At 36.3% G+C, this 24,278-nt stretch overlaps 3 protein-coding genes across 3 annotated transcripts; 2 read left to right on the top strand and 1 right to left on the bottom strand.

Moving 5' to 3' along the window:
- Positions 1-5,482: 5,482 nt before the first annotated feature.
- LOC121100446 (keratin-associated protein 6-1-like) lies at positions 5,483-7,993 on the top strand. The gene is made up of 2 exons (XM_040621663.1): positions 5,483-5,640; positions 7,498-7,993. Exons 1-2 carry the CDS (start codon positions 5,483-5,485, stop codon positions 7,784-7,786), a joined length of 447 nt encoding a protein of 148 aa, XP_040477597.1. The 3' UTR covers positions 7,787-7,993.
- Positions 7,994-15,230: 7,237 nt separating this feature from the next.
- LOC103673210 (keratin-associated protein 6-1-like) lies at positions 15,231-15,752 on the top strand. Its single transcript, XM_008701942.2, has one exon. It carries the CDS (start codon positions 15,236-15,238, stop codon positions 15,566-15,568), a length of 333 nt encoding a protein of 110 aa, XP_008700164.1. The 5' UTR covers positions 15,231-15,235; the 3' UTR covers positions 15,569-15,752.
- Positions 15,753-22,654: 6,902 nt separating this feature from the next.
- On the bottom strand, positions 22,655-23,769 carry LOC103673211 (keratin-associated protein 6-1-like). Its single transcript, XM_008701943.2, has 2 exons — positions 23,696-23,769; positions 22,655-23,009 (listed from the first exon to the last, which is right to left on the bottom strand). The coding sequence occupies exons 1-2, from the start codon at positions 23,767-23,769 to the stop codon at positions 22,682-22,684; spliced, it is 402 nt and encodes a 133-aa protein (XP_008700165.2). The 3' UTR covers positions 22,655-22,681.
- Between the last annotated feature and the right edge of the window lie 509 nt (positions 23,770-24,278).

The following is a 24,278-nucleotide window of genomic DNA, read 5'->3' as shown; positions in this document are numbered from 1 at the left end:
AGAAAACATGCATTTGGGGGCAGGTTAGGATTTTGGCCACCCTCATAATCTGGTCTCTATTCAGAAAGTAATTTTGTCAGTCTGAATTTTACCAAATTCCACCATTAGTTCCTAAAATACTGATAGATATTATTGATTTATATTTTATTATTGCTGACATTATTGTTATTTAGTAGTAATAAATTGAGTGAATTAAGAGAAGTTATTATAAACAGCTTTACTGAACAGACTATTAGGATCAGGGATACACTTTGCAGCCTATATTTTGGATCAGACCTAAGCTTACATTATTTTTGTCCACATAAGCCACTGCCTTGTTATGAAACAGGCAAGCAGATATTTACCAAGATGCAAGCAGAGATTCACCTCTTGAAAACTTCACCAAAATAAACTTCAAATTCTATATCTTCCTCAGTATTTTTCACAGGACTAGAACAAATAATCCTAAAATTTGTATGAACCACAAAAGACCCTGAGTAACCAAAGCAAACTTGAAAAAGAAAAACAAAACTGGAGGTATCACAATTCCTGACTTTAAGTTATTTACAAAGCTATAGTAATCAAAACAGTATGGTACTGGCACAAAAGTAGACTCCTAAATCAATGGAACAGAATAGAAAGCCCGGAAATCAACCCATAATTATATGGTCAATTAATATTTGACAAAGGAGAAAAGAATATGCAATGAGAAAAAGTCTCTTCAACAAATGGTCTTGGGAAAACTGGCCAGCCACATGCCAAAGAATGAAACTGGACCACTTTCTTACATCATATACAAAAATAAACTCAAAATGGATTAAGGGACTAAATATGAGACCTGAAATGATAAAAATCCTAGAAGAGAGAAGAGGCAGTAATGTCTTTGACATTAGTCGTACAAACATTTTTCTAGATATGTCTCCTGAAGCAAAGGAAACAAAAGCAAAACGAAATCATTAGGACTACATCAAAATAAAAATATTCTGCATAGCGAAGGAAACAATCAAAAAATCTAAAAGACAACCTACTGAATGGGAGAAGATATTTGCAAATGACATATCCAATAAAGGATTAGTATACAAAATATGTCAAAAATTTATACAACTCAACACCAAAAGAACAAATAATCCAATTTAATATTGGCAGAAGACATGAACAGACATTTTTCCAAAGAAGACCTGTGGATAGCCAACAGACACATGAAGAAATGCTCAACATCACCCATCAACAGAAAAATGCAAATCCAAACTGCAATGAGATATCACCTCACACCTGTCAGAATGGCTAAAAACAAAAGAAACCACAAGTATTGGTGAAGATGTGGAGAAAAATGAACACTCATGCACTGTTGGTGGGAATGCAAACTGGTACAGCCACTCTAGAAAACAGTATGGAGTTTCCTCAAAAAGTTAAAAATAGAACTACCATATGATCTAGTAATTTCACTACTGAGCATTCACCTGAAGAATACAAAAACACTAATTCAAAAAGATAATGCACCCCTGTGTTTACGGCTGCATTACTTATAATAGCCAAGTAATGGAAGCACCCCAGGTGTTTATGGATAGATGAATGGATAAAGAAGATGTGGTATAGATATACAACAGGATATTATTCAGCCATAAAAAAGGATTGAAATCTTTGCATTTGCAAAGACATGGATGCAGCTAGAAAGTATAATGCTAAGTGAAATAAGTCGGTAAAAGACAAATACCATATGATTTCACTCATACATGGAATTTAAGAAACAAAAAAAGAGAGAGAGAGAGAGAGAAATAAGCCAAGAAACAGACTCTTAACTGTTGAAAACAAACTGATAGTTACCAGAGAGAAGGTGGATGGGGGGATGGGTGAAATAGGTGAGGGGATTAAGGAGCACACTTGCTGTGATGAGCACTGGGTGGTATGAAATTGTTGAATCACGATATTGTTCACCTAAAACAAGTATGACACTGTATGTTAACTATACTGGAATTATAATAAAATAAAACAAATAAAAAATAAATGCACTATATGAATAACTCTATTCAACCACACATCTAATTTATGAACTATAGATAACCAAAAGGGTCAACAACCACACACACACACACACACACACACACACGCACAGAAGAAATCTAAATAAATAAATATGCACAAAATGTTGTGGGTATCAAACACTACTTTTTTTTAATTAAAATATTTTATTTATTTATTTGAGAGAGAAAGTGTGCACAGGAAAGAGCACAAGGGGCGGGGGCAGAGGGAGAAGCAGACTCCCTGCTGAACAGGGAGCCTGATGTGGAACTCGATCCCAGGAGCCTGGGATCATGACCTGAGCCAAAGGCAGACGTTTAACCAACTGAGCCACCCAGGTGCCCTGCAAACACTACTTTTAATGAAAAATGAATTTAGACATTTTTCCCAAATGGAAATGGTGAATATTGTTTGTGTTCAATCATGTAATAGTAAAGATCAAATGAATATTTTTCTCAATTGTTGAAAACTCAAGTGATTTCTATCAAAAAAGTTCTTATGTTACATGGTAGTCTAAGATTTGACAGTTATTATTTGAACAGATAATAACATGGTTATTGTAAATAATGCAGGGGATACATATAGGACCTCATAGGAAAATTCCCTAAACAAATCAGTAATTTAGAATTTCTCAGAAGAAGCCAGAAGACCAGCATCCTCCATAGCAGCATGGAGGGTAAGAGGCATAACCATAGCCACCATAACCACATCCATAGCCACAGCCCAGGCCACCATAGTGGTTGTTGTAGAAGCTCATAGTGTAAGGAGAAGTCTCAGTTGAATAGCAGAATCAATTTCTAGGATTTTAAGTTTATAATCTATACAGGGCCTGATATACCAACTGACTGGTATGTAGGGCAAACCACAAGCACTATTGGATTCACGCTTCAAACTAATTGGCCTTCTAACCATCTTAAGAGTTCCTCATAACCAATGTATCCAAGACAATTTTGCTGTGTGTCAGGATGCTTGTAATGAAATCATGTGCCTTTAATGAAAGGGTTTTCTCCTACTTTTGTGACTTGTTTACTCCAGATGTGAGATCTCAACTATGTTACTAGCTACATGAGCTCATATAACCCATACATGTTCCACTTCTTCAAAATTCTTTTTCCTTTAATAACATCCTCCTTCCTAGCTGCATATATGCACCCTTGGGAGTAAAAGTATGGTTTCAAAGATGTAAGGAAGGTTGGAAAATTTGTGGAGAAGACACGGCAGAAGTCACATAGACTACATAGAGAAGACATGGCAAGCTTCGGTTGTAAATATCTGAATGATTAATGTGTTTTATTGTGGGTTTTTGTGTTTTTTTATGGAGCAGTATTAGCCACTTTGGTTTATACTTCACATGTATTTGCATCTATCATTTTGTACATGATCAAAAACCATGGTAGAATCCCTGAAGTTGAAATCCATGGACCATGTCTATATTTACTGTATTAGTAATTTGAGCTTAAAAATCGATTCCAGAAACTTTTAAAGATTTACTGCCATCATGTAACCCCTGCTATGACACAATGAAATAGGTATGCCTCTTTTGGTATTCTTGCCCCAAATGTCTAGCCTCAACTTTGTTATAAGAAAACAAACAAACCCAAATTGAGCAACATACTACAGAACACTTGACTTTTTAATTTGTTAATGCCATAAAAGTGAAGAAAAGACAGAAACTGTCACCAATTCGAGGGAGACTAAAGAGATAAAACAGTCAAATGCCAAGATCTTGAATTGGGTCCTGGATCAGAAAAAGTACACTAGTGAAAAAAATGGCAAACCCAACTAAAATGTATATATTAGTTAAGAATATTGTGCAAGGTTAATTTCTTAGTTTTGATTCTTAGTACTTGATTATGAAAGGTGTTAACATAGTTGTGTAACTGGGTGAAGGGTATATGGGAATGTTCTATATATTTTTTGCAACTTTTGGTAACTGAAATTATTTTCAAAATAAAAGAATTTTAAAATGCTATTTGATTGCTTTGATTCGGCTATTTATTAATCTTTTCATGCATCAAACTTTTAAGACTCAATTACCTGTTAAGCACTACTGTGAGTGTTGGGAATGGAGCAGTGAACAGGACAGACAAGCTCCCTATTGTTATGGAGCTTAAAGTCTAGATTGAGCAAGGGCAGGAAATGCAGTCGGATATTTGAAAGCAAATATGGCACGTGAAGGAGATCGTTTCTGATAGCGATAACCAATCAAAGCAAGGTAAGGTAAATTTAAAAAGCGCACTGGTGAGGGATTACTTCAACCTGGAGGGTAAGGGAAGGGAAGAAAAGGTCCTAGCCATTTTTGCTATCACTTTCAAGGTATCAGCAACCCCCAAGCAGAAGTTTTAAGTTGGGAACAAATTTGGTACATCTGAAGAACAAGAAGACTACTAATTTCTGTGTACTATAAAGAGAGGAAGAGTGTTCCAAGAGACACTCATAGATCTGGTCAAAGCTGTAACCGGGCAGCCCATAAAGGCTGTGTTTCTAAGCTTTGGGTTACTAGATATAGGAAATAAAAATTTGATTTTCAGATAAACAATTTTTTTGTATAAGCATATCCCATGTAATATTTAGGAAATTCAATATTCTGAATTTCAACATTCTGAAATTCAAATTTAACTGGGAATCCAGTGCACTCTAGCAACCTTAATGTGGAAAGGCAGTAAAGGATAAACCACGGGGAGGAACTTCATCTGACTTATGTCTTGTATGCTTTAAGATGTAGGAAAATAAAGAAAGAAAGAGAGAAGGAAAGAAAGAAAAGTAAGAAAAAGAAAGAAAGAAAGAAAGAAAGAAAGAGAAAGAAAGAAAAGAAAAGAAAAGGAAGGAAGGAAGGAAGGAAGGAAGGAAGGAAGGAAGGAAGGAAGGAAGGAATAATTGGGGCAATGAAGAATCTAGAACTTAGTTTCATTTTATTACATTTTTGATGACTGTTATCAATCTAAGAGATGTCAAGTGATCATTTGGATACAACCAGAATTGGAAATGTGAATTGAGATTAATTGGCTAGAATAATGTATCCAAAGTAATCCTGAAAGAAAGTTTAAATACTATATTGAATACTACAAAACCAATATAACACAGACTCTGTGTTATCTACACTGGAGTTAAAAGAAAAAAACAATTAAAAAAAAAAGTGTTTAAATGTAAACTACAGGCAGGGCACACACCTAGCTGGGCACCCCCACATTTGAAAACAAGATCTGAAGAAGACAAGAGAAAAAGGATATTAAAAGGAGCACTTGCTGATACTGGAATTAAATCCAATGTGTGCAGTAGGTTGTAGGTAAGTGTCGGGGAGTCTTTCAGGAATGAAAAGAGAAACTGGTCAATTTGAATGCTACTCAGAATCTTAGTAAAATGAAGACTGGCTCTCTGGCTTTGACAAGATTGGAGTGTTGGTGATCCCCGCAGGAATGTTTTGGTGGAGTGGTGAGGACCAAAGACCAAAAGGTGTGAGGAAAGTTGTAAAGAGAAAGCTACCATGGAAATAGATGTGAAGTTATGCAATGAAACAGAAGAAAATGGGAGAGTACCTGGAAAGGACCAAGGACACAAGAAGGGTTGTTTCATTCTGCTTTTGATCATGGAATGTACTTCAGAACTAAATATGGTTCAGAAAATCACAGTAGAAAACAAATTGTTAATGGAATCTCCTTGGGTACAAGCTCTCAGTTATGATCAGAGACAACTCGGTTCTTCAAAAGAAACAAATTAGCTCCAGGAAGTAAATTCTATAAGAAATAACCCCATAAATGCTATTATTAGGAACATTGTATTGCACAAAACAATAATGTCTTTTGTAACCATATTAATCAAATACCAAAAAAGAAAGTTAATTATAGTTTGTTTGTTTGTTTGTTTGTTTGTTTTTTTAACTGACTGGTCCAATTTAGTAATACCAATTTCGAGTGATGTTCTAAGATCTTAGCCTAGAAGAAGACTGATCAACATGTTATTTAAATTAGTTTTTACTGAAAACTTATTCTAACTTATTACTTCATTGACTGTGATAGTTGAGGCTACTTTTAATTTCTGAATGGAAAATCTGAAAACGATATCGTATAGATGCCCTCTCCTTCTAAGATCTCAATCCAGTAAATGGTGATTAAAATGACACAATAATATGCCCATTTTACAACAATGAAGCTACCAAAAGACACACATGGAAAGAACATTCAAAACACACACTAAATGAAAGGTCGAATGTGTTTGATCAGATCCTTAGTACGAAAACATTCTATTATTAAAAGGCGTTTTTGTCTCCTTAGATATATTTAAAAAGTCAGATGAATTGGAAAATTTTTAAAAATCTTTTGTCTTCATTCTCATAATCTATGGAGAAGAGTTAACTAAAATATAGGGAGTTTTACTCCCTGTCTCGGCCTATGGTCATGAGGGGATGCATAAAAATAATAGTTTGACTCAGAAATATCATTAGAATAACAGAAATACACTGACAGATTACATATGATGTGTGGATAATGACACCTCCCCACATACATTCTTATAAAGACACAAACGTGTATTTTTTTAACTGTCACATGGAACTATTTTCACTTTTCCAGTGCCTCCCAATGGGAAGAATTATCACATTAATTTGAATAAAAACTAATAATGGTAGGTCTATGCCAGAGAATCCAGTATGATCAGTTACAAAGAGAATCATGACTGGGTATTTTGATAAAGGAACAGACTTCTGTGTGATAACATTGATAAACGTAAATATGCGAAGTTAAGCCTATTGGATAGTTTCTTAGAATATAATTCTAATATTAACGAGAATACTTATTTGTATAATTGTATGCTGAATGTAGAGAGAGAAAAGCAGAGCAATTGGATTCCAAGGAATAACTTATTTTGTAGTTCTTTGGTAGAAATTAAATGTAAATGGGAATTAGACTCATTGATACACATAGAAAAGGGTAATGCATCTTGCTCAGACTCAGTATTTTGGAAAATTTAATTGGATTATTATCAACATCATGGGGATGAAAGATACATTATGGTTTTAGTATAAAAAGGAACTGAATTCCTGCAGAAAACAATCAACTTGGATCAAAAAAAGAAATATTTGTGAGTCAATAGTAGTATTTTTCTTATGAAATGTTAACAATGTTAGTGAAACTAGTGCCAAGAGCAAATAAGATTGAGACTAATAAATGTATTCTTTCTTGATATAAAGAATGGTTACAGGAGCTAAAGTTGAATTCTAATTTGGGGCTGGGCTGCATAGGTGTGAGTGTGCCTCCTCTCGTTGAAGCCCTTGATTGGCTAAGCGGGAGTCCAAACTGAGAACCAAACACAGCGAGCCTCCCAAATACCTCTAAGACTTATTTTATGGTTGAGGAACAACAAACTAATTAGATTAGTCATAAAATTAGCCAATAGCATGGCATATACGGTGGGTTACACCCACATCGAGGGTATATAAAAGGTCTCTGCTGGGGGCAGTTGTCCACACTGAAGTGACACTTCTCTTCTCCTTCTTTACCCAAGCACAACCTCAACAAACAACACCATGTGTGGCAGCTACTACGGAAACTCCTGCGGGGGCTGTGGCTACGGACGCTGTGGCTACGGAGGCTGCGGCTACGGAGGCTGCGGCTACGGAGGCTATGGCTACGGAGGCCTGGGCTGTGGCTATGGCTCCAGCTATGGCTGTGGCTTCCGCAGACTGGGCTGTGGCTACGGCTGTGGCTCTGGCTGTGGCTACGGCTATGGCTCCCGCTCCATCTGTGGCTATGGATGCGGCTCCGGCTACGGCTCTGGCTTTGGCTGCTACTAACTGAGGTCGCCATGGGAGACTGTCACCCTCCACACCTGGACGTGGGATTCACCAGTTCCGAGCCCCACACGTTCTGAACTTTGCTGAAGACTTGCCTTCTGGAGCCCTTCTGGTCGGGTACAGCAATCTTTTTCCTTCCTGTATTTAACTCATGAGAAGTGGGAGCATGTGAAACTCATCCTGAGAACTGTGTGGTCTCTCCTTGGAATGAAGCTGCCACAGATCCTGCCTCTTGATGTTCGTGCAGGAACCATTTCTCTAATTTCCTAATAAACTCATTCAGTCTGGAATAATAAACCTGGCTTTCTCGTCATTTAAAGTCCAATATTGGTCACTTCGGCTTTTTTTCCCCCTGGATGAATTAAAGGAAAGAATTGCCTTATTGGGGAGACGTCTTGTTTTACTGTTCCTACTTCAGTTGTTTTACCAGATCCTTGATTTGCAACATTAAGGAAGGGACAGACTTGAAGCCCTCATTTTTCCGCTTTGGTAAGGCACTGAGGATGAAAACAGGTAATTTGATGATGTAGTTAAGCATTGCCTGAAAACATTATATATTCCAAGTGCTTTTACACCAAAACCTTAATGGTGGAATCTTTTAGAAGATGAGAAAGTTGGCACAGAATTGTCCAATTCTAGTCTGTTTTGAGGCTTATTTATGTATTTATGAGAGACAGAGAGAGAGAGAAAGAGAGAGAAATCATGAGCATCGAGGGGCAGAGGACAGGGAAAGAGAGAATCCCAAGCAGGTTCTGCACTGATCTCAGGACCCTGAGACCATGACCTGAGCTGAAATCAAGACTCAGATGCTTAACCAACTGAGCCATCCAGGCACCCCAATGTTTTGGGTCATATTTAAAGAAGAAGCATTTCCCCTGCTTGCTCAACGCAAGAGGTAAAGAAGTTTAAACCCACTCTTGCACCTAACTTCAATGTGTCTGGAAATGCACAGCTTTTTTTCAGTGACACCTGTTCTACCATCCATTACGTATTCAAGTTTAGAGCCACTTGATGGTTTTCTCGAGATTTCTTTTTCTGTTATTTATGTGATTTCACAGTTGTAGCCATAATCATTTGTTTCTCCACTAATTTTCTGTGACTAATGTATCTGTTAACTTGGCAATTATCTTCTCTTGATAGAGTATTTCGAGCTTTCATGTTAGACATGAACGAGTTTAAGTAGCGTTTTAGTGTAAGTTAATGGATATGTCCCAATTCATTTTGACTGGTCCGAGATAGTAAAAAAGTTGAAGCCATGGAAGGAATAAAGATCCCTGGAAAAATCATAACACAGAAGAAAGTCCTTTTTTCCTTTAAAACCACTATTTTATGAAGACTTGTCTTTCCTATTTACTTTATTCTGGAAGCTTAGAATTCTCTATTTAATATTATGCAAAATGGAGATGGTTTATGCTTGCCCATCTCAAGCAATGGTAGATTTTTTTAAAATTATTTTGGTCTACTTGGTAGGTCATAACAATTGAACACAAAGAAATTGGGTATTGACTTGAGTTAGGGAATAAATGCTTAACTATCGGCTCACGAGACCAGGCTGTTACTGAATATAGTTTTCCAAGATCTGCTGTTACACTGTCTTAGCGTGAGCCTATGTGGTTGACACGTTAGCTTCTCTGAATATTTCACTTCAAGCAAAATGCCACTACTCACAGCCCCAAACAAGCATCTACTTGGTATTCATGTTGGCTTGTTTGCTCCTTTAAAGGCTTCAAATTATGAATAACTCCAACTGAAACTGAAAAACATAAGATTCTTTTACATTTTACCCCATTCTGGAGTTGCTTCTTTCTCTCTTACAGTGAAAACTCTGGGCCCCGACAACATCCCTGTGTTATGTCTATTCAAACCTGTGCACAGTATACGCTCTGAACTGCACTCTGAAAGCAATACCCCCGAGCAACCTGCTAAAATTTCTTAGCAGTGTTTTTAGCATCAGAAGCGATCCCACTAAGAATGGACAGAATATTGTGCTCAACATTTATATGAATTAATTTTCTTCCTGAGTAGTTATCCTATTCACTTTATGGATAGATTTCTTTTGTTTCCATTTATATTCGATTTCAGGTGTATTTATTCTGTTTTTAAAATATATTGAGTATTTCCATGGTTCAGAAATCAAAACTATATAAAAAGATATACTCAGAAATAGTCTCGCTCTCGTTTTTATCCCTTCCACCCATTCCCAGTCACCCTGTTTGTAAGGATTTTCATTTTGTTCTGCTTTCTTAATACAGAAGCAAGCATACATATCATATTCATGTATTCTTATTTTCCCTCTGTGTTACCTAGAGGTTGCATACTTTTTACACTCTTTCATTTTTATTTTTTATGTTTTTTATTTTCCCTTTTACTTTTTTTACCCTTTATGCTCATATTCAAGCTTTCAAACAGGAGTCATTTACATTTAGGCATTAAAGAAATGACTCACTGCAAATTTTAGTACTCCAAAAAATAATGTTTTTCTCTATATCAATTCGTTTCTCCCGGCATTTACTTTTGAAAAATTTCAAACCCTCAATTAAGTTGGAAAGAGATATAATGAACAGTTAAATACTCTTCACCTAGATTTGGCAATTTTTGGTATTTTGCCAGTTTGGTTTCCCCTTTCTGCCTATCTGCTCTCTGTCTGTCTCTCTCTCCTTCTGTGTCTGTGTGTCTCTCACCACACACACACACACACACACACACACTTATTCCTGAACAATATTATTATATAATTCATAGTCCATGGCCAATTTTTTTAAGTGTCTTTTATAGCTTTTATTTCTGATACAGAATCCAATAAGTGAAAACCATCATACTTTGCAATTTATTGTCTGTTATAATCTAGCATTTCATGAAACATAGAGCACTTCTTAGCCTCTTATTATTTTATGATATTAATACATTTTAACATTGCAAGATAATTATTTACTAAAATAAGTCACAATCTATTTTTTCTGACTATATCAATATAATAATTATGTATTTCCAAAACCAATATTTTTAAGACAGAGATTAAGGTCATTCGATATGCCAAAAATAAGGAAATTTGTGCCAATATTAGGTCAATCAAGCATTGAGTAAATACAAAGCAACTTCGTGTTCTTTTTTGGGGGGGCAACTTTGTGTTCTACAATAAATTCCGAGAACAAAATTCAAGTATGAACTGTCAAAATCGTATCACTGAGAATCCTGGGTAATAGGTGGATTACTTAAGAGCTTTATACCAGATTTGTTAATATTTATAACTGGATCACCCCCAGCATATATGTAAGTTTAAATGGTGTGCATTCATCTTCGGTCCCCATCTTCTGGGACTGTTTTGTACAACAGTACTCTATTCCTCTGCAGCAATGAAGAAATGACTCTCCAGTTGCTGGGGGTGTTACAGGCAGAGTACCTTCAGCTGAAGAGCACCCTTAACGCAAGACAGTACCCATTTCCTGCAGCCAGACTCCCGTGATTGATCAGTGGAGGGTATAAGGATACACCTTCTTGCCCTAACCTCCAACTATTCTTCTGGGAAATCGCAACTTTGGAATCTTCCATATTGTTTCCTGAGCCTTCCATTGAGCCTACTGCCAACTCAGCTCTCCTCCCTACCCCAATCTGCCTCCTCCTCTTCCTTTCTACAATATTCATTCCAAAAAGTAATTGCTGTAATAATGTTCTTATAGAAAAATAATCTAATCTAGGGTCACAAATGCACCCAGTTGTCACACTGTTTAAATTCTCTAACCTGACTTTAATATTTGTACAGATGATAGGAGATATTTTCTTTTAGAATATTCCTCCATTCTGATTTGCCTAATGTTTCTTCCTGATTAGAACAAGGTTATGCATTTTGCCAAGTGAATAAAGGAAGCACTGATGTTTGATTTTTTGCCCTCCTCTACTGGTTGGCACTGGAAGTTGATTTGATCCATCACTGACGGGATTAATTTCATACTTCATCCATATGGTGACTACCAGATTTCTCTACCTGAAAGCTACTTTTATTATTCTTTCAGCCATTAAGTATTGTGGTAGAGCTATTTTGCAACTATATAAATATTCCATTCAAATCCCCAAATTTATCATTAGTCTTAGCACTTATTTTTCTTTCTTGACTGAATTATTTATTATGATGATGGATTGCAAATGTTGATTTTTCTGATTTTCATTTTTTTATCAAATATATTAGCTGGCATTCTGCAAGGAAGTTTTTCCACTTCATTGTTCATTTATTTACATCAGTCTAAATTCATGCATTTCTGTGATAAATAATCCATTATTATAAAGGGATAGCAGCTCCTAGGCTCTCTCACGAGGCAAAAAGTGAGTATAAATATATTGCATTGTGTGAGATTTACATTCTGCCACTTAGCTGCCTATAACATGGGGCAAATTATGTAAATTCTTCGGCCTTGTTATTCTTACATAAAAATCACCACCTACAGTTTGATGTTTTTATGAGAATTAAATGTGTTAAGATATGTAAAGCATTTAAACATGCCTGGAATTTAATCAATCTACGTATGTGTTATCATGTACTATTATACACATGGTTTCTTTCTGTTCTTCCTATATATAGGAATATTCTCTGTTTATCTTGCCTGGTGCTGTTCATGGAATTCTTATGTCAGAACTCTGTGTGACAATTTACAATTATTATTTTAATAACAATAACAATTAAATAGCATTTACAAGCTGTTTACCACAGAGAAGATACTGTGTGAAATCCCTTACACGCATTATCTCACATCATCCTCAGAACAAGTCTGAGATGTGTTAAAACTATCACCAGTTTACAACTGAAAGAAGTAGTGACTAAGGAATGTGCTCAAGGGGCAGTTCTCATAACTACAGGATTTTTGTCTCTTAAGATATAAATGTAAAATATTTTTTCCTGCCTAGGTAATATTTTCCCCAGAAAAGGCAAAGAAGCTCCCAGGACACTTAAATATTAGTATCTTTAATTATTAATATCTGATATGAAACTAAATATATGATTTTGTTTTAGGAATCCCCCACCTAAAAGTGTCTTTCTTTACGTGTTTCCCCACTCCTCTTTTCTGTTTATCACTTTTTTTTTTTAAGATTTTATTTATTTATTTGACAGAGAGACAGCCAGCGAGAGAGGGAACACAAGCAGGGGGAGTGGGAGAGGAAGAAGCAGGCTCCCAGCAGAGGAGCCTGATGTGGGGCTCGATCCCAGAATGCCGGGATCACACCCTGAGCCGAAGGCAGATGCTTAACCGCTGTGCCACCCAGGCGCCCCCTGTTTATCACTTTTTAGGTGTGTGATTCTTACTCTACCATATTAGATATCTAGAATCTGTTCTACACATCTCTTCTATTTTTGTAAATTTTTTCTTATTATAGTTTTATTCTAAATTTTAGGAGAATTTCTGAATTTGCCCCCCATCTCAACTCAGATTTGTATTTGTCTGCCTTTAATGAATCTTTACAATTGGAAGTCAACTCTTTCATGACAAACATGTATTTTCTCTTTCCAGATTTTGCCATTTGCATGTATTCTTGCTATACTTTTCTAAATTATTTGGCTTTTAAACATTAGTAAGTTAAAAAAAAAAAGTCTGAGAGCGTTGTCCTTGTCTTATAATAAAACTATTTCAAAAGTTGGAGTCATTCTGAGCCCTCAGATTGATGTCCTGATTTGGAATAGCTAGTTCTTTTCAGATAGTTCTATCCTTAAGAAGATTGATCTATACATACTCAGTGCTGAGACTAGAGATTTATTCTATCGGAATTTACATGTGTTCATATGTAAACCTCTCAAACACAGACACCTAAAAGAAAAATATTGAGATTTCCCTCATTTTAGTTTGCCTAATTAGGAATATCCATTATTATCAAGAGAGACAATGTGATAGGCAAAGCTAGTTCTTTCTAATACCATGTAAAAGACTTTATACACATGTTCATTGATGTTCTACTTCAGATTCCTTCCACCTTCTCCCTAAGTGAGATTTTCTTTCTTATACAAAGAATCCTAAGTTATTGTGATGTTCTTTCATCCTAACTGTTTGTAGTTAGGTCAGCAAGCAACACACTTCAGATTCTTATAGGAGATACTTGGTGTCCCAACCCTATTCCTTTGAATGAATCACGCACACAGTATACATATGCTCACACGAAGAGATGGCAGAGGTAAATGAATATACATGTCAAAATATGCTTCCAAAGGAGTTTATATTAAAAAAATAATAAATAAGAATTTTTTCCTGAAGAATAATTGAGTGATTATGTGCAAACATTGAGTAACACACATTTTATACTTACCAAATATGTTCTATTGACTCCTAGGAGTTGATTTTTCTAGAAGTTCAGAGTGGTTATTTGACTTTTTCATTGATTTCAACAATGAACTTCATTGTAGTAAAAGTAATAACATAATAATAATATTAATAACAATGCATTTCTCATATTTTTCAGAGTATGGAATATTTTACCAAGAACCTGTTTGTTAGGGAAAATCTATTAGATTCTATGAAAAGGTATCTCTGGCAGTATTATTGTTTTGAAACACTATACTCCACTCAGATCACAAAGAGTTCAAACTTTTTTAAAAAAATTTCATGAAAATTAAATGTCATTTCATGTCATTTCATAAATTAAATGAAACCTTGTCATTTCCCTTTTTTTCTGACTGTGAATTCAGGATATAAGTTTGAGACCATGAGGACACACATTGCATGGTGCACTGGGTGTTATACACAAGTAATGAATCATGGAACTTTACATCAAAAACTAAGGATGTACTGTATGGTGACTAGCATAATATAATAAAAAAAACATAAAAATAAAAAAATAAATTTGAGACCATGGGGAAAATATTTCATGCTTTAAAATAAAATGTTAAAAGTTTAAGAAATATTAATGTAAATGAGAAAGTCCAGTTTTCTTAGGCCTGTTATTTCAAGATTTTAAACTACTTGCTTTTTATCAAAAGCATCATGAAACTAAGCAATAAATTTTTGGCTTTTAGTGGCAAAACATCTCTTGCATGAAAATGAGAAGAATCCCTCATGGAAAACAATAGGTTTGGGCCAGGAGGTAATAGATGGAGAATTTGGGGTTAAAGGAGTATACTATGATCTGCCGAATGTCAATATAACGAAGTAAAATTATTTATCTGGAGCATGTCAGAGTTTTTCAATAAAAATGCTATTTCGTCTCAAAGAGATTGGTTACAAGGGATAATTGAAGATTTCATGAGTAAAGCTTTGAGGATGAGACAACTGATTCTCATTAATGGCCCAAAGAATGGTTCAGATGTGGTGAAACAAAGCAGATTTCTTCATTGCCTCTGAAGCCATGTCTAAAACCAGAAGTCAACAAATTACTCACATTGACCCTGCAAATTAGCCAATGACAAGACACGTGTGCGGCTGACACCCACTCTGAGAACATATAAAAGGCCTCTGCGGGGCAAAAATGTCCACAATGAAGTGCACTTCTCACCTTCTCTACCCAAGGAGAACCTCAACAATCAACACCATGTGTGGCAGCTACTACGGAGGCTGTGGCTACAGAGGCTGTGGCTACGGAGGCTGCGGTTATGGAGGCTATGGTTATGGAGGCTGCGGTTATGGAGGCTGCGGCTACGGAGGCTACGGTTACGGAGGCCTGGGCTGTGGCTATGGCTCCAGCTATGGCTGTGGCTTCCGCAGACTGGGCTGTGGCTCTGGCTGTGGCTACGGCTATGGCTCCCGCTCCCTCTGTGGCTGTGGCTATGGATGCGGCTCCAGCTACGGCTCTGGCTTTGGTTGCTACTAAGTGAGGATGCCGTAGGAGACACTCACCCTCTATACCTTCACTTAATGACTCAGAAGTTCTAAACCACACACATATTTTGCCTTACCCCCACATGATGTTTGTTCTACCCTACACTGCAAACTTCTGATATGATTTGGTAAAGGTCTGATGTCTGGAACTGATACCATTTGATGTCTGGAAGAATATGAAATTCAACCTGTGAATTCATGTTCCAACAAGATGATGTTGGGATAGCTCTTATTTTTGTAATTTTATGTTAAATTTGTTTCTCTGATTTCCTAATAAATTTTGAATTTCCTCATAAATGTGAAAGAGAAAACTTTTTTAAAATTAATTTATTATGCAGAGTTTGACTTTGCTTTTTTGGGTTATTAATAGTGTAACAATTACTTTTCTTTGGGAAATAATGTTCCTCAGTACTCATCTTGTTTTTGCTGTACTGATTCCAGTATTTGTGACTACAGAAAAATCTGTGACCTTTGTAAATCTTGATTTCTTGTCTGGTAAAGAGAGGGAAACATATATATATATTTTCTTATAATGATTTTAACTCTTTATGTTTCTTGCTCTATAAATTCTACAGTTTCTTAATTGATACTTTAGTTTGTCAATAGGGACCTGGCATGTTGGGAAGAAGTTGACTTCCCTTACATGGCCCGAGATCTGTGAGTGCTGATATTGTCAATAATTTTTATTAATAGTGCTTAGATAGGATATATGGAATTTTGTCAGGTGCGTGTCAAACCTACAATGCAGAAAGCCCTAGATGAATTCTCTCCACTGGAATCCATACAGAGCCCTAGCTTGACTTATACCTAGTAGCTCACAAGCCCTATCAACCATTCAGATCAGGCAAAGAAAATTGTATTTAGGAATGGAGGGAAAAATAATATGGTACAGGTTGCCCAATTGCTCTATTCAAAAGATTTAGAATCTGCCATAGATATGGGTTAATATCAATATTTCAGCAAGTTATTTGACACTAATTTTTATGGGTTCATAATAGACAGGAGATATTGCAGCCTGAGAACATATTATATGAACATAGCTGAATGTATAAAATCATACCTTCTGCCTTCAGGATTCTTCTTTAGCTTTGATATATATAACATATTCAATCATGACTTTGAGACAGAAATTATAGTGGGATGAAGCTTACTGGGCTAATCTCCTGCTAACGGAAACCATCGATAACAACAAATAACATTTCTCAAGATTTTAAACAAGATCCTGATAATCACAACATAATATTCAAAATGTCCAAGATATAATATAAAATCATACGGTGTACAAAAACCTAGTAATTGTGATCAATTTTCAAGGGGGAAGAACACTGAGACAGGCCCCACTTTGGCATATATAGTAAGATGGCCCACATTTTCCCCACCTACTGATATTCACACCCTTATATTACCCCTCCTACTTCTGTGTGACAGGACCTGTGGCATCTTCTAATCAATAAAGTATAAAAGGGTTATAGGATATTACTTTCATGATTATTTTATGTAAGACCATAATGTCCATCTTTCTTATATACTTTCCTCTTTGCAGGCTATGATTAAGCATATAGCTATGTTGTGTGCTGCCTAATGGAGGCCCACTTGAAAAGCAACTGAAAGTGGCCTCTGGCCAATAGCCTGCAAGAAACTGAGGCCCTAGGGGCATTTGGATGGCTCAGTTGATTAAGCATCCAACTCTTGATTTTAGCTCAGGTCACATCTCAGCGTTGTGAGATCAAGCCCAGTGTCAGGCTCTATACTATGAATCCTGCTTAATATTCTCTCTCTCTTTCTCCCTCTGCCCCTCCCCCTTTCAGGTGCACTCTCTAACAAAAACAAACAAACAAAACAAAAGGGTAAGAAACTGAGGCCCTCAGTTCCACAATGCAAGAGTCACTGAATTGTGCCAACAACCATGTGGACTTAAAAATGGATCCCTCCCCAGTCAATTTTTGAGTCAGTCCTGGGTTTTAGACCCAGCTGACACCTTGACCACAGCCTTGTGAGAAATCCTTAAAAAGCAGAGCCAGCTAAGTCATGCCTATAGCAGAAACTAACAAAAAATGTGAAATAATAAATGTTTGATTTTTAAGCTGTAAGTTTGTAGTAACAACAATAGATAAACTATTATAGATGCAGAGCTCAATCTCACAATGCTGAGATCATGACCCTGAGATCATGACCTGAACTGAAATCAAGAGTCAGACACTTAACTCTCTGAACCATGCAGGTGCCCCTAAGCAGCTTTATAACTATGATCCATAGGATAAAGATAAACATTGAATGAAAAGAAAAGGAAAAAAAAGGTATCTTCAACAGAGAAATAGAAATGTAAAAAGTACCAAATGAAAAGCTTATAACTAAAAAGTACAATACATGAAATTTTTAAAAAGATTCTTTGGATGGGTTCACTAGCAGAATTGAGATATCAGAGGAAAGAGTCAGAAAATCTGATGATAAATCAGAAGAAATTATTGAATGCAAAAAGAAACAAGGAAATACAATTTAAAACTATGAATAAAAAGTCTCAGGAATTTATGGGACATACCAACATTTCTAACATTCATAGCACTAGAGGGGGAATATTGATTGGCACAGAAAACATATTTGAAGAAATAATGGTTGAAATTTTCTCAAAGTTGGTAAAATTCACAAATTTAGAGAGTCAAGAAGTTGTAAATCCCAATTAGAACATACTAAAAAAAAAAAAAAAAAAAAAACTATGTCCATATGTAAATGAACCAAAGTGAGTTTGCTCCTTGGTGAGTCAGAAACTGCACCAGGTTGAGTTGTCACACGAAGAAACTTCTATTTGCAATAAATCAGGAGATCATGGGAATGGCTTCCAAAGCCATGATGCCCCAAGAGAGGGTGAATGGATTCCTTTTGTTTAGGGTTATGGTGAATATTTAGGTAGTGAAGACTTGTCATATACGTAGAGGCAGGCATAAGATGGCACATACATCTTAAGGAAACATGCCTATACATTCATCATATGTTATGTAAATTAGGCTGAGGCTCCTCCCAAGGCAGAGATATTAGTATTATAATGAGGTAAAGGTGATGGTAGGTCATTCCAGAGGTCACTCATGGTCCATCTGCAAAGGTGCAAGTCAGGTTTAGCTCAAAGAGTCTGGATGGTCTGGACAGAAGGGAGGTTTGTCAGGGCAGTTGCCATCACCTGGGGGTTTCATTTGTCTGAGTTAAAGGGAAAGTCTGAAAGAAGAGCTTAGGGAAAAACGTTTAAGACAAAGGTTAGTGAGTAAGAGCAGGTGAGCAATAAAGGCCAGGTCTTAGGGTCTAGCTGGTGACACATATACATCATAGTCAAGCTTCTGATAATCAAAAAAGAGAAAAATTCTTGAAAGCAGCTAGAGATAAATAATATGTTACATATAGGAAATGATGATTCCAATTACCGTGGATTTCTTGTCAGAAACGGAATCCAAAAGACAGTGAAAAATATACCTAACATGCTAATAAAAAAGATTCCCACATTCTATACTTAATAATATGCTTTAGGAATACAAGTGAACTAAAAACTTTCTCAGATGAAGGAAAACTAAGAGAATTTGTGTCCAGGAGATTTTTTCTAAAAGATATGTTAAAGAAAATTTTTCAGGCTATAGATACTTATACTGAAGGGATAGCTGGAACTTCAGAAATGAAGCGAAAGTAATAGAAAGTTTATACATTTGGGTAAATAAAATAGACTACTCTTTCCCTCTTAAATTCTTTAAAATATGTATAACTACTAAAAGAAAATATTAAAATACTGAATGAGGGCGTTTGAAGGTAGGCTGACATAATATATATAATAAATGTAATAAGAGGAGGCAATGGTAAAGGGACATTTAAGTTTGTAAGCCTTATACCTTTTACTTAAAGTAGTAAAATATGAGCTCTGAGAACACTGTGAAACATTAGTTATGTATATTGCAATCTCAAAATTAACCAATAAAAAATAGAGATATGGCCAAAAGGTAACTAGATAAATTAAAAACTAATATTAAAAATACTCAAATAATACAAAGTAGGAAATGAAGTGGAACTGAGAATTGGAAAACAGAAAAAAAATAGTAAAATGATAGAACTGATTCCAACCATACCAACAATTAAATAATATGTGAATATCCAAATAATCAATGAAAAGACAGAGATTGTCAGATTGGCTAGTATTAGACCTATCTATATATTATTTATAAGAAAATCACTTCAAATACAAGTGTGTGTGTGTGTGTGTGTGTGTGTGTGTCTAAGAGAAAATTTAAAGGTATGTTAAAAATATTTCGAATTGAAGGAAAATTAAAATATAAGTTAGCAGAATTTGTGAGATGTAAATAAAATAGTGTTTGAAGGGAAATTTATAGAAATTAATTTTATATTGAAAAAGAAAAAATTCTCAAATCAGTAATCCAAGATTCCTCCAAACTAATTAGCAAAGAAGTTCAATAAAAGGAAAAGGAAAATAATACAGCTAATAGCTGGAATCAGTATAATCTAAAACAGAAGATTGAGGGGGGGAAATGAAGCCAAAAACTAATGAAGCCAAAAACTGATTCTACGAAAATTTCAAGCAAATTGATAAACTGTAACAAGACTCACAAAGAAACAAAAGAAGACACTCCTACCAATAATAGTAATAAAATAGGGACATCACTACAGACCCTATAATCATCTCAAAAACAATAAGGGAACACAGGGAATAATATGCTCATAAATTTGATCACTTATATAAATAGACCTGTTCCTTAAAAGACAGAACATTGTCAAAAACTTGATCAAAAGGAAACATATCATCTGAACAGCCACATAACTCATGGGAAAATACATCTTGTGATTAAAATCTTTCCAAAAAAAGAAAACTCCCAATTCATATAATTTCACTGATAAATTGCACCAAACATGAAAGGAAGAAATAATACTAGTTATATGGAAACTCTCCAGGAAAGAGAGTAAAAAAAAAAGAGGAGGGAATGCAGGTGCATTTATTTTATGAAATCAGCATTACCCTGAAACCAAATCTAGGAACTTGGATGTCAGAAGTGTTCGCACCATTCCCTAACTGATAAGCAGATTCATTGTGACTAGATTGTTTGTATAAACAATGTGTTTTTTGCTGAATACATGTTTTCGTTCTGGGAGTCTGAAATTTTGCTGATGCCTTTTTTTACCTGTCCCCAGTAAAACTTTTGGGCATTGAGTCTCTCATGGGCTTCCTTGAGCAGAAATATCACCCACAGAATGCTTCATTTCTATTGCTGGGGGAAGAGCAAGCTCTGTGTGGCCCCTCCTGCAGGGAGAAAGCATAACAACATCTTCACATGGATACCGCCAGAACCTGCCTGGGTCTTTTTCCCTTATCTAGCTATGTATCACTACCACTTAGCTATAATAAATCTTACCCAAGAGCACAATTATATGCGGAGTCCCATGTGTCCTTCTAACAAATTTCCAAAACTGTGGGCAGTCTTGGGGACCTCCAACACAATATGACCTTCTGGAAAAGGAAAAAGTAGAGATGGATTGAAGAATCACTTATTTACAGGGTTTAGGAGTATGAGGAAGGCTTGATTGCAAAGGGGTTTGGAAAAAGCATGAAGGACTTCCATAGTGTTTTCCAGAATGTCTGCACCAGTTTGCATTCTCACCAACTATGTAAAAGGGTTCCCCTTTCTCCACATCCTAGTCAACATCTGTTGTTTCCTGTGTTGTTAATTTTAGCCATTCTTACAGGTGTGAGGTGATACCTCCTTGTAGTTTTGATTTATGTTGCCCTGATGTGAGTGACATTGAGCATGTTTTCTTGTCATTTGCAATGGTGTCAATGGAGCTGGGTGTATTATGCTAAGCGAAGTAAGCCAATCAGAGAAAGACAAATACCATATGATTTCACTCATATGTGGATTCAAGAAACGAAACAGATGAACAGAGGGGGAAGGGAAAGTGAGATGCAAACCATAATACAGACTCCTAACTACGGAGAATAAACTGAGGGTGCTGGAGGAGAGGTGGACAGGGGATGGGTTAATGGGTGATGGGGATTAAGGAGGGCACTTGTCGTGATGAGCACTGGGTATTATATATAAGTGAGGAATCATTTAATTCTACTCCTGAAACTAATATTACACTATATGTTAGCTAACTGGAATTTAAATAAAAACTTGAAACTACCAAAAAAAAAAAAAAAAGCACGAGGGATTTTGTGGGGAGAATGATGGCACTGTTTTTTATCTTGACTTTGATGGTTGTACCACAACACTATGCATTTTTCAAAATCACAGAGCTATACACCAAGGGAATGAATATTTCTGAATGTAATTTAAAAATAAAACATTAAAAAAAGATTTGAGGAGGCATAGAACTTTGCAGATGATGGTTTGTGAAAGGAAAAGATATGCAGAATATTTGCCATGAGATAAGCAACAATAAACTAATTGACAAATGCTACCTCATGTAGTCTAAAAACTCCCAGCAACAGAGACATAATGGAACTGGTGGAGCAACTAAAGTAGAATCAGCAAAAGAATATATGTCAAAAACAGGTCATTGCAATCTTTCTTGAAATCAAGCAAATGCACCTTTTTTTTTTTTAATAAAATAAATTCTGGGGCACCTGGGTGGCTCAGTGGGTTTAGCCTCTGACTCTTGATTTCAGCTCAGGTCATGATCTCGAGGTCCTGGAATGGAGACAGAATCAGGCTCCAAGCTCAGCAGGGAATCTGCTAAAGGATTCTTTCTCCCTCTGCCCCTCCCCCCACTCTTTTGTTTGCTCTCTCTCTCAAATAAATAAATCTTTAAAAATAGATAAATGCAATAAATTCTATTACTTGTAATAAATAGAAAGAAAACCAAGAGTTTTATTTCAAGTTAGCCAAATTTATTAGGGAACACTGGGAAACAGAATGATGCATGAAAATAATCAAGCAGGATTAGTCACTGGTAAAAGTAGGTAAATGGGTTCACAGGATGAATATCACATTCTGCTTATCATGAAGCAAAGGTTGGGAATAAATAACCAGAATTATCCCAACCTAGTGTAGGAACACAACGGCGTGGGAGTCAAGGTTGGCAGTGTTACATGTGTGGGAGAGAAAAGACTCCCACGGCATCCTCAATAGTAACAGCCAAAGCCAGAGCCGTAGCTGGAGCCACATCCATAGCCACAGCCACAGAGGGAGCGGGAGCTGTAGCCATAGCCATAGCCACAGCCACAGCCACAGCCACAGCCATAGCCACAGCCCAGTCTGCGGAAGCCACAGCCATAGCTGGAGCCAGAGCCACAGCCCAGGCCTCCGTAGCCGCAGCCTCCATAGCCACAGCCTCCATAGCCGCAGCCTCCATAGCCACAGCGTCCATAACCGCAGCCTCCATAACCGCAGCCCCCATAGCCACAGCGTCCGTAGTAGCTGCCACACATGGTGTTGGTTGTTGAGGTTGTGCTTGGGTAGAGGAGGAGAAGAGAAGTATCAGTTTACTGTGGACAATTCCCCTGCAGAGACCTTTTATATACCCTCGATGTGGGTGGGATCCACCACCCAAGTCATGCCACTGGCTAATCTCATGACTAATCTAATTAGTTTGTTGTTTCTTAGCCATAAGATAAAACCCCAGAGGAATTAAAGAAGTTTGTTTTATTTGGTGACTCGGGACTCCCCCTAAACAATTCAGGTCAATAATGACAGGAGATAGTCGTACATACAAATTCCTGCATTACACCAAATCTCATTTTAACCTGGATAAACACATCATTTCAAGAAGTGGCATTTGCAGCAGGCCAATTTTGACTTGCGCTTGGCACAAAATAAAACCTATAGTCTTCTCCTTGTCTTTCCAAACACCAATAGCACTCATCTTTGACCAATGAGTCTTGCCTCTACTTTGCTTCAAAACATTTTTTCCTCTTCAGTGTTTCAGCTTTCTCTCCACCTCCGAAAGATGCAGCTCAGGAAATCGCAACGCCAGTTCGCCTTTGTAATACAATTAACAAAGAGCCCGCTTATTCACGTCTTGAAAAACAACCCTGAGCCAACTGCATTTCTAGTTTTTTACTTATACAAATTATTGTTTTATTTTTTATGCCTAATTCTTCTGCAGGACAGTAAAAATAGTTTATCCCGTGGATTACAATTTCTGATCAGAACCTACCACCAGAGTGATAACAATGGATCCCATTTTACTGAGTTTGCTATCAATTGCCATTTTCAATTGATACCATTTTTTAATTTTTGAGAAATTTAAGAATTTTTGCCAGTTACATGCTTATGGGCTTTGCTTATCTGACATGTCAGTGCTTCCCATTTTTGTTTTGTTTTGTTTTGTTTTTAATTCCTCACTGGTCAACAGGGAGATCTGTTCACATTTGGGGATATACAATTATCAGCTAATATTCTGATTTCTTTTACCTTCAGATACTTGATTTTTCCCATTATCAAAAGGAAAGTTCATTTGTAAAGGCATACAATGTTAAATAGGTAATCTATTTTTAATCAGGCACAAGAAACTCTCTTAAATAATCATTGATTTTTTTTTTTTTTACTTCATTGTTTTCACTGAATGATCCAGGCTATTAGGAGGTACAGAAAAGCCCAGAGAACCTTGTTTTTGTCTGAAAACAACTAGATCTTATGTCTTTGGGAAGATTCAGGTAAGAGGTATGATTATGCACAGAAATCCATAATCAATGACCAAGGTGGTCACAATACAATGAT

Source organism: Ursus maritimus, unplaced genomic scaffold (assembly GCF_017311325.1).
Source record: "Ursus maritimus isolate PB19 unplaced genomic scaffold, ASM1731132v1 scaffold_4, whole genome shotgun sequence".
NCBI classification, from domain to species: domain Eukaryota; kingdom Metazoa; phylum Chordata; class Mammalia; order Carnivora; family Ursidae; genus Ursus; species Ursus maritimus.
This window is presented reverse-complemented; position numbering and strand designations above follow the sequence as displayed.

Coding starts and splice junctions, on each gene's coding strand:
- LOC121100446 (XM_040621663.1), top strand. CDS start 5,483: ATGGAAATAGATGTGAAGTTATGCAATGAAACAGAAGAAAATGGGAGA. Junction 5,641..7,497: donor ATCACAGTAGAAAACAAATT/GTTAATGGAATC, acceptor TCTTTACCCAAG/CACAACCTCAACAAACAACA.
- LOC103673211 (XM_008701943.2), bottom strand. CDS start 23,769: ATGGCAATTGATAGCAAACTCAGTAAAATGGGATCCATTGTTATCACT. Junction 23,010..23,695: donor GTAGGTTCTGATCAGAAATT/GTAATCCACGGG, acceptor CCTCTACCCAAG/CACAACCTCAACAACCAACA.
- LOC103673210 (XM_008701942.2), top strand. CDS start 15,236: ATGAAGTGCACTTCTCACCTTCTCTACCCAAGGAGAACCTCAACAATC.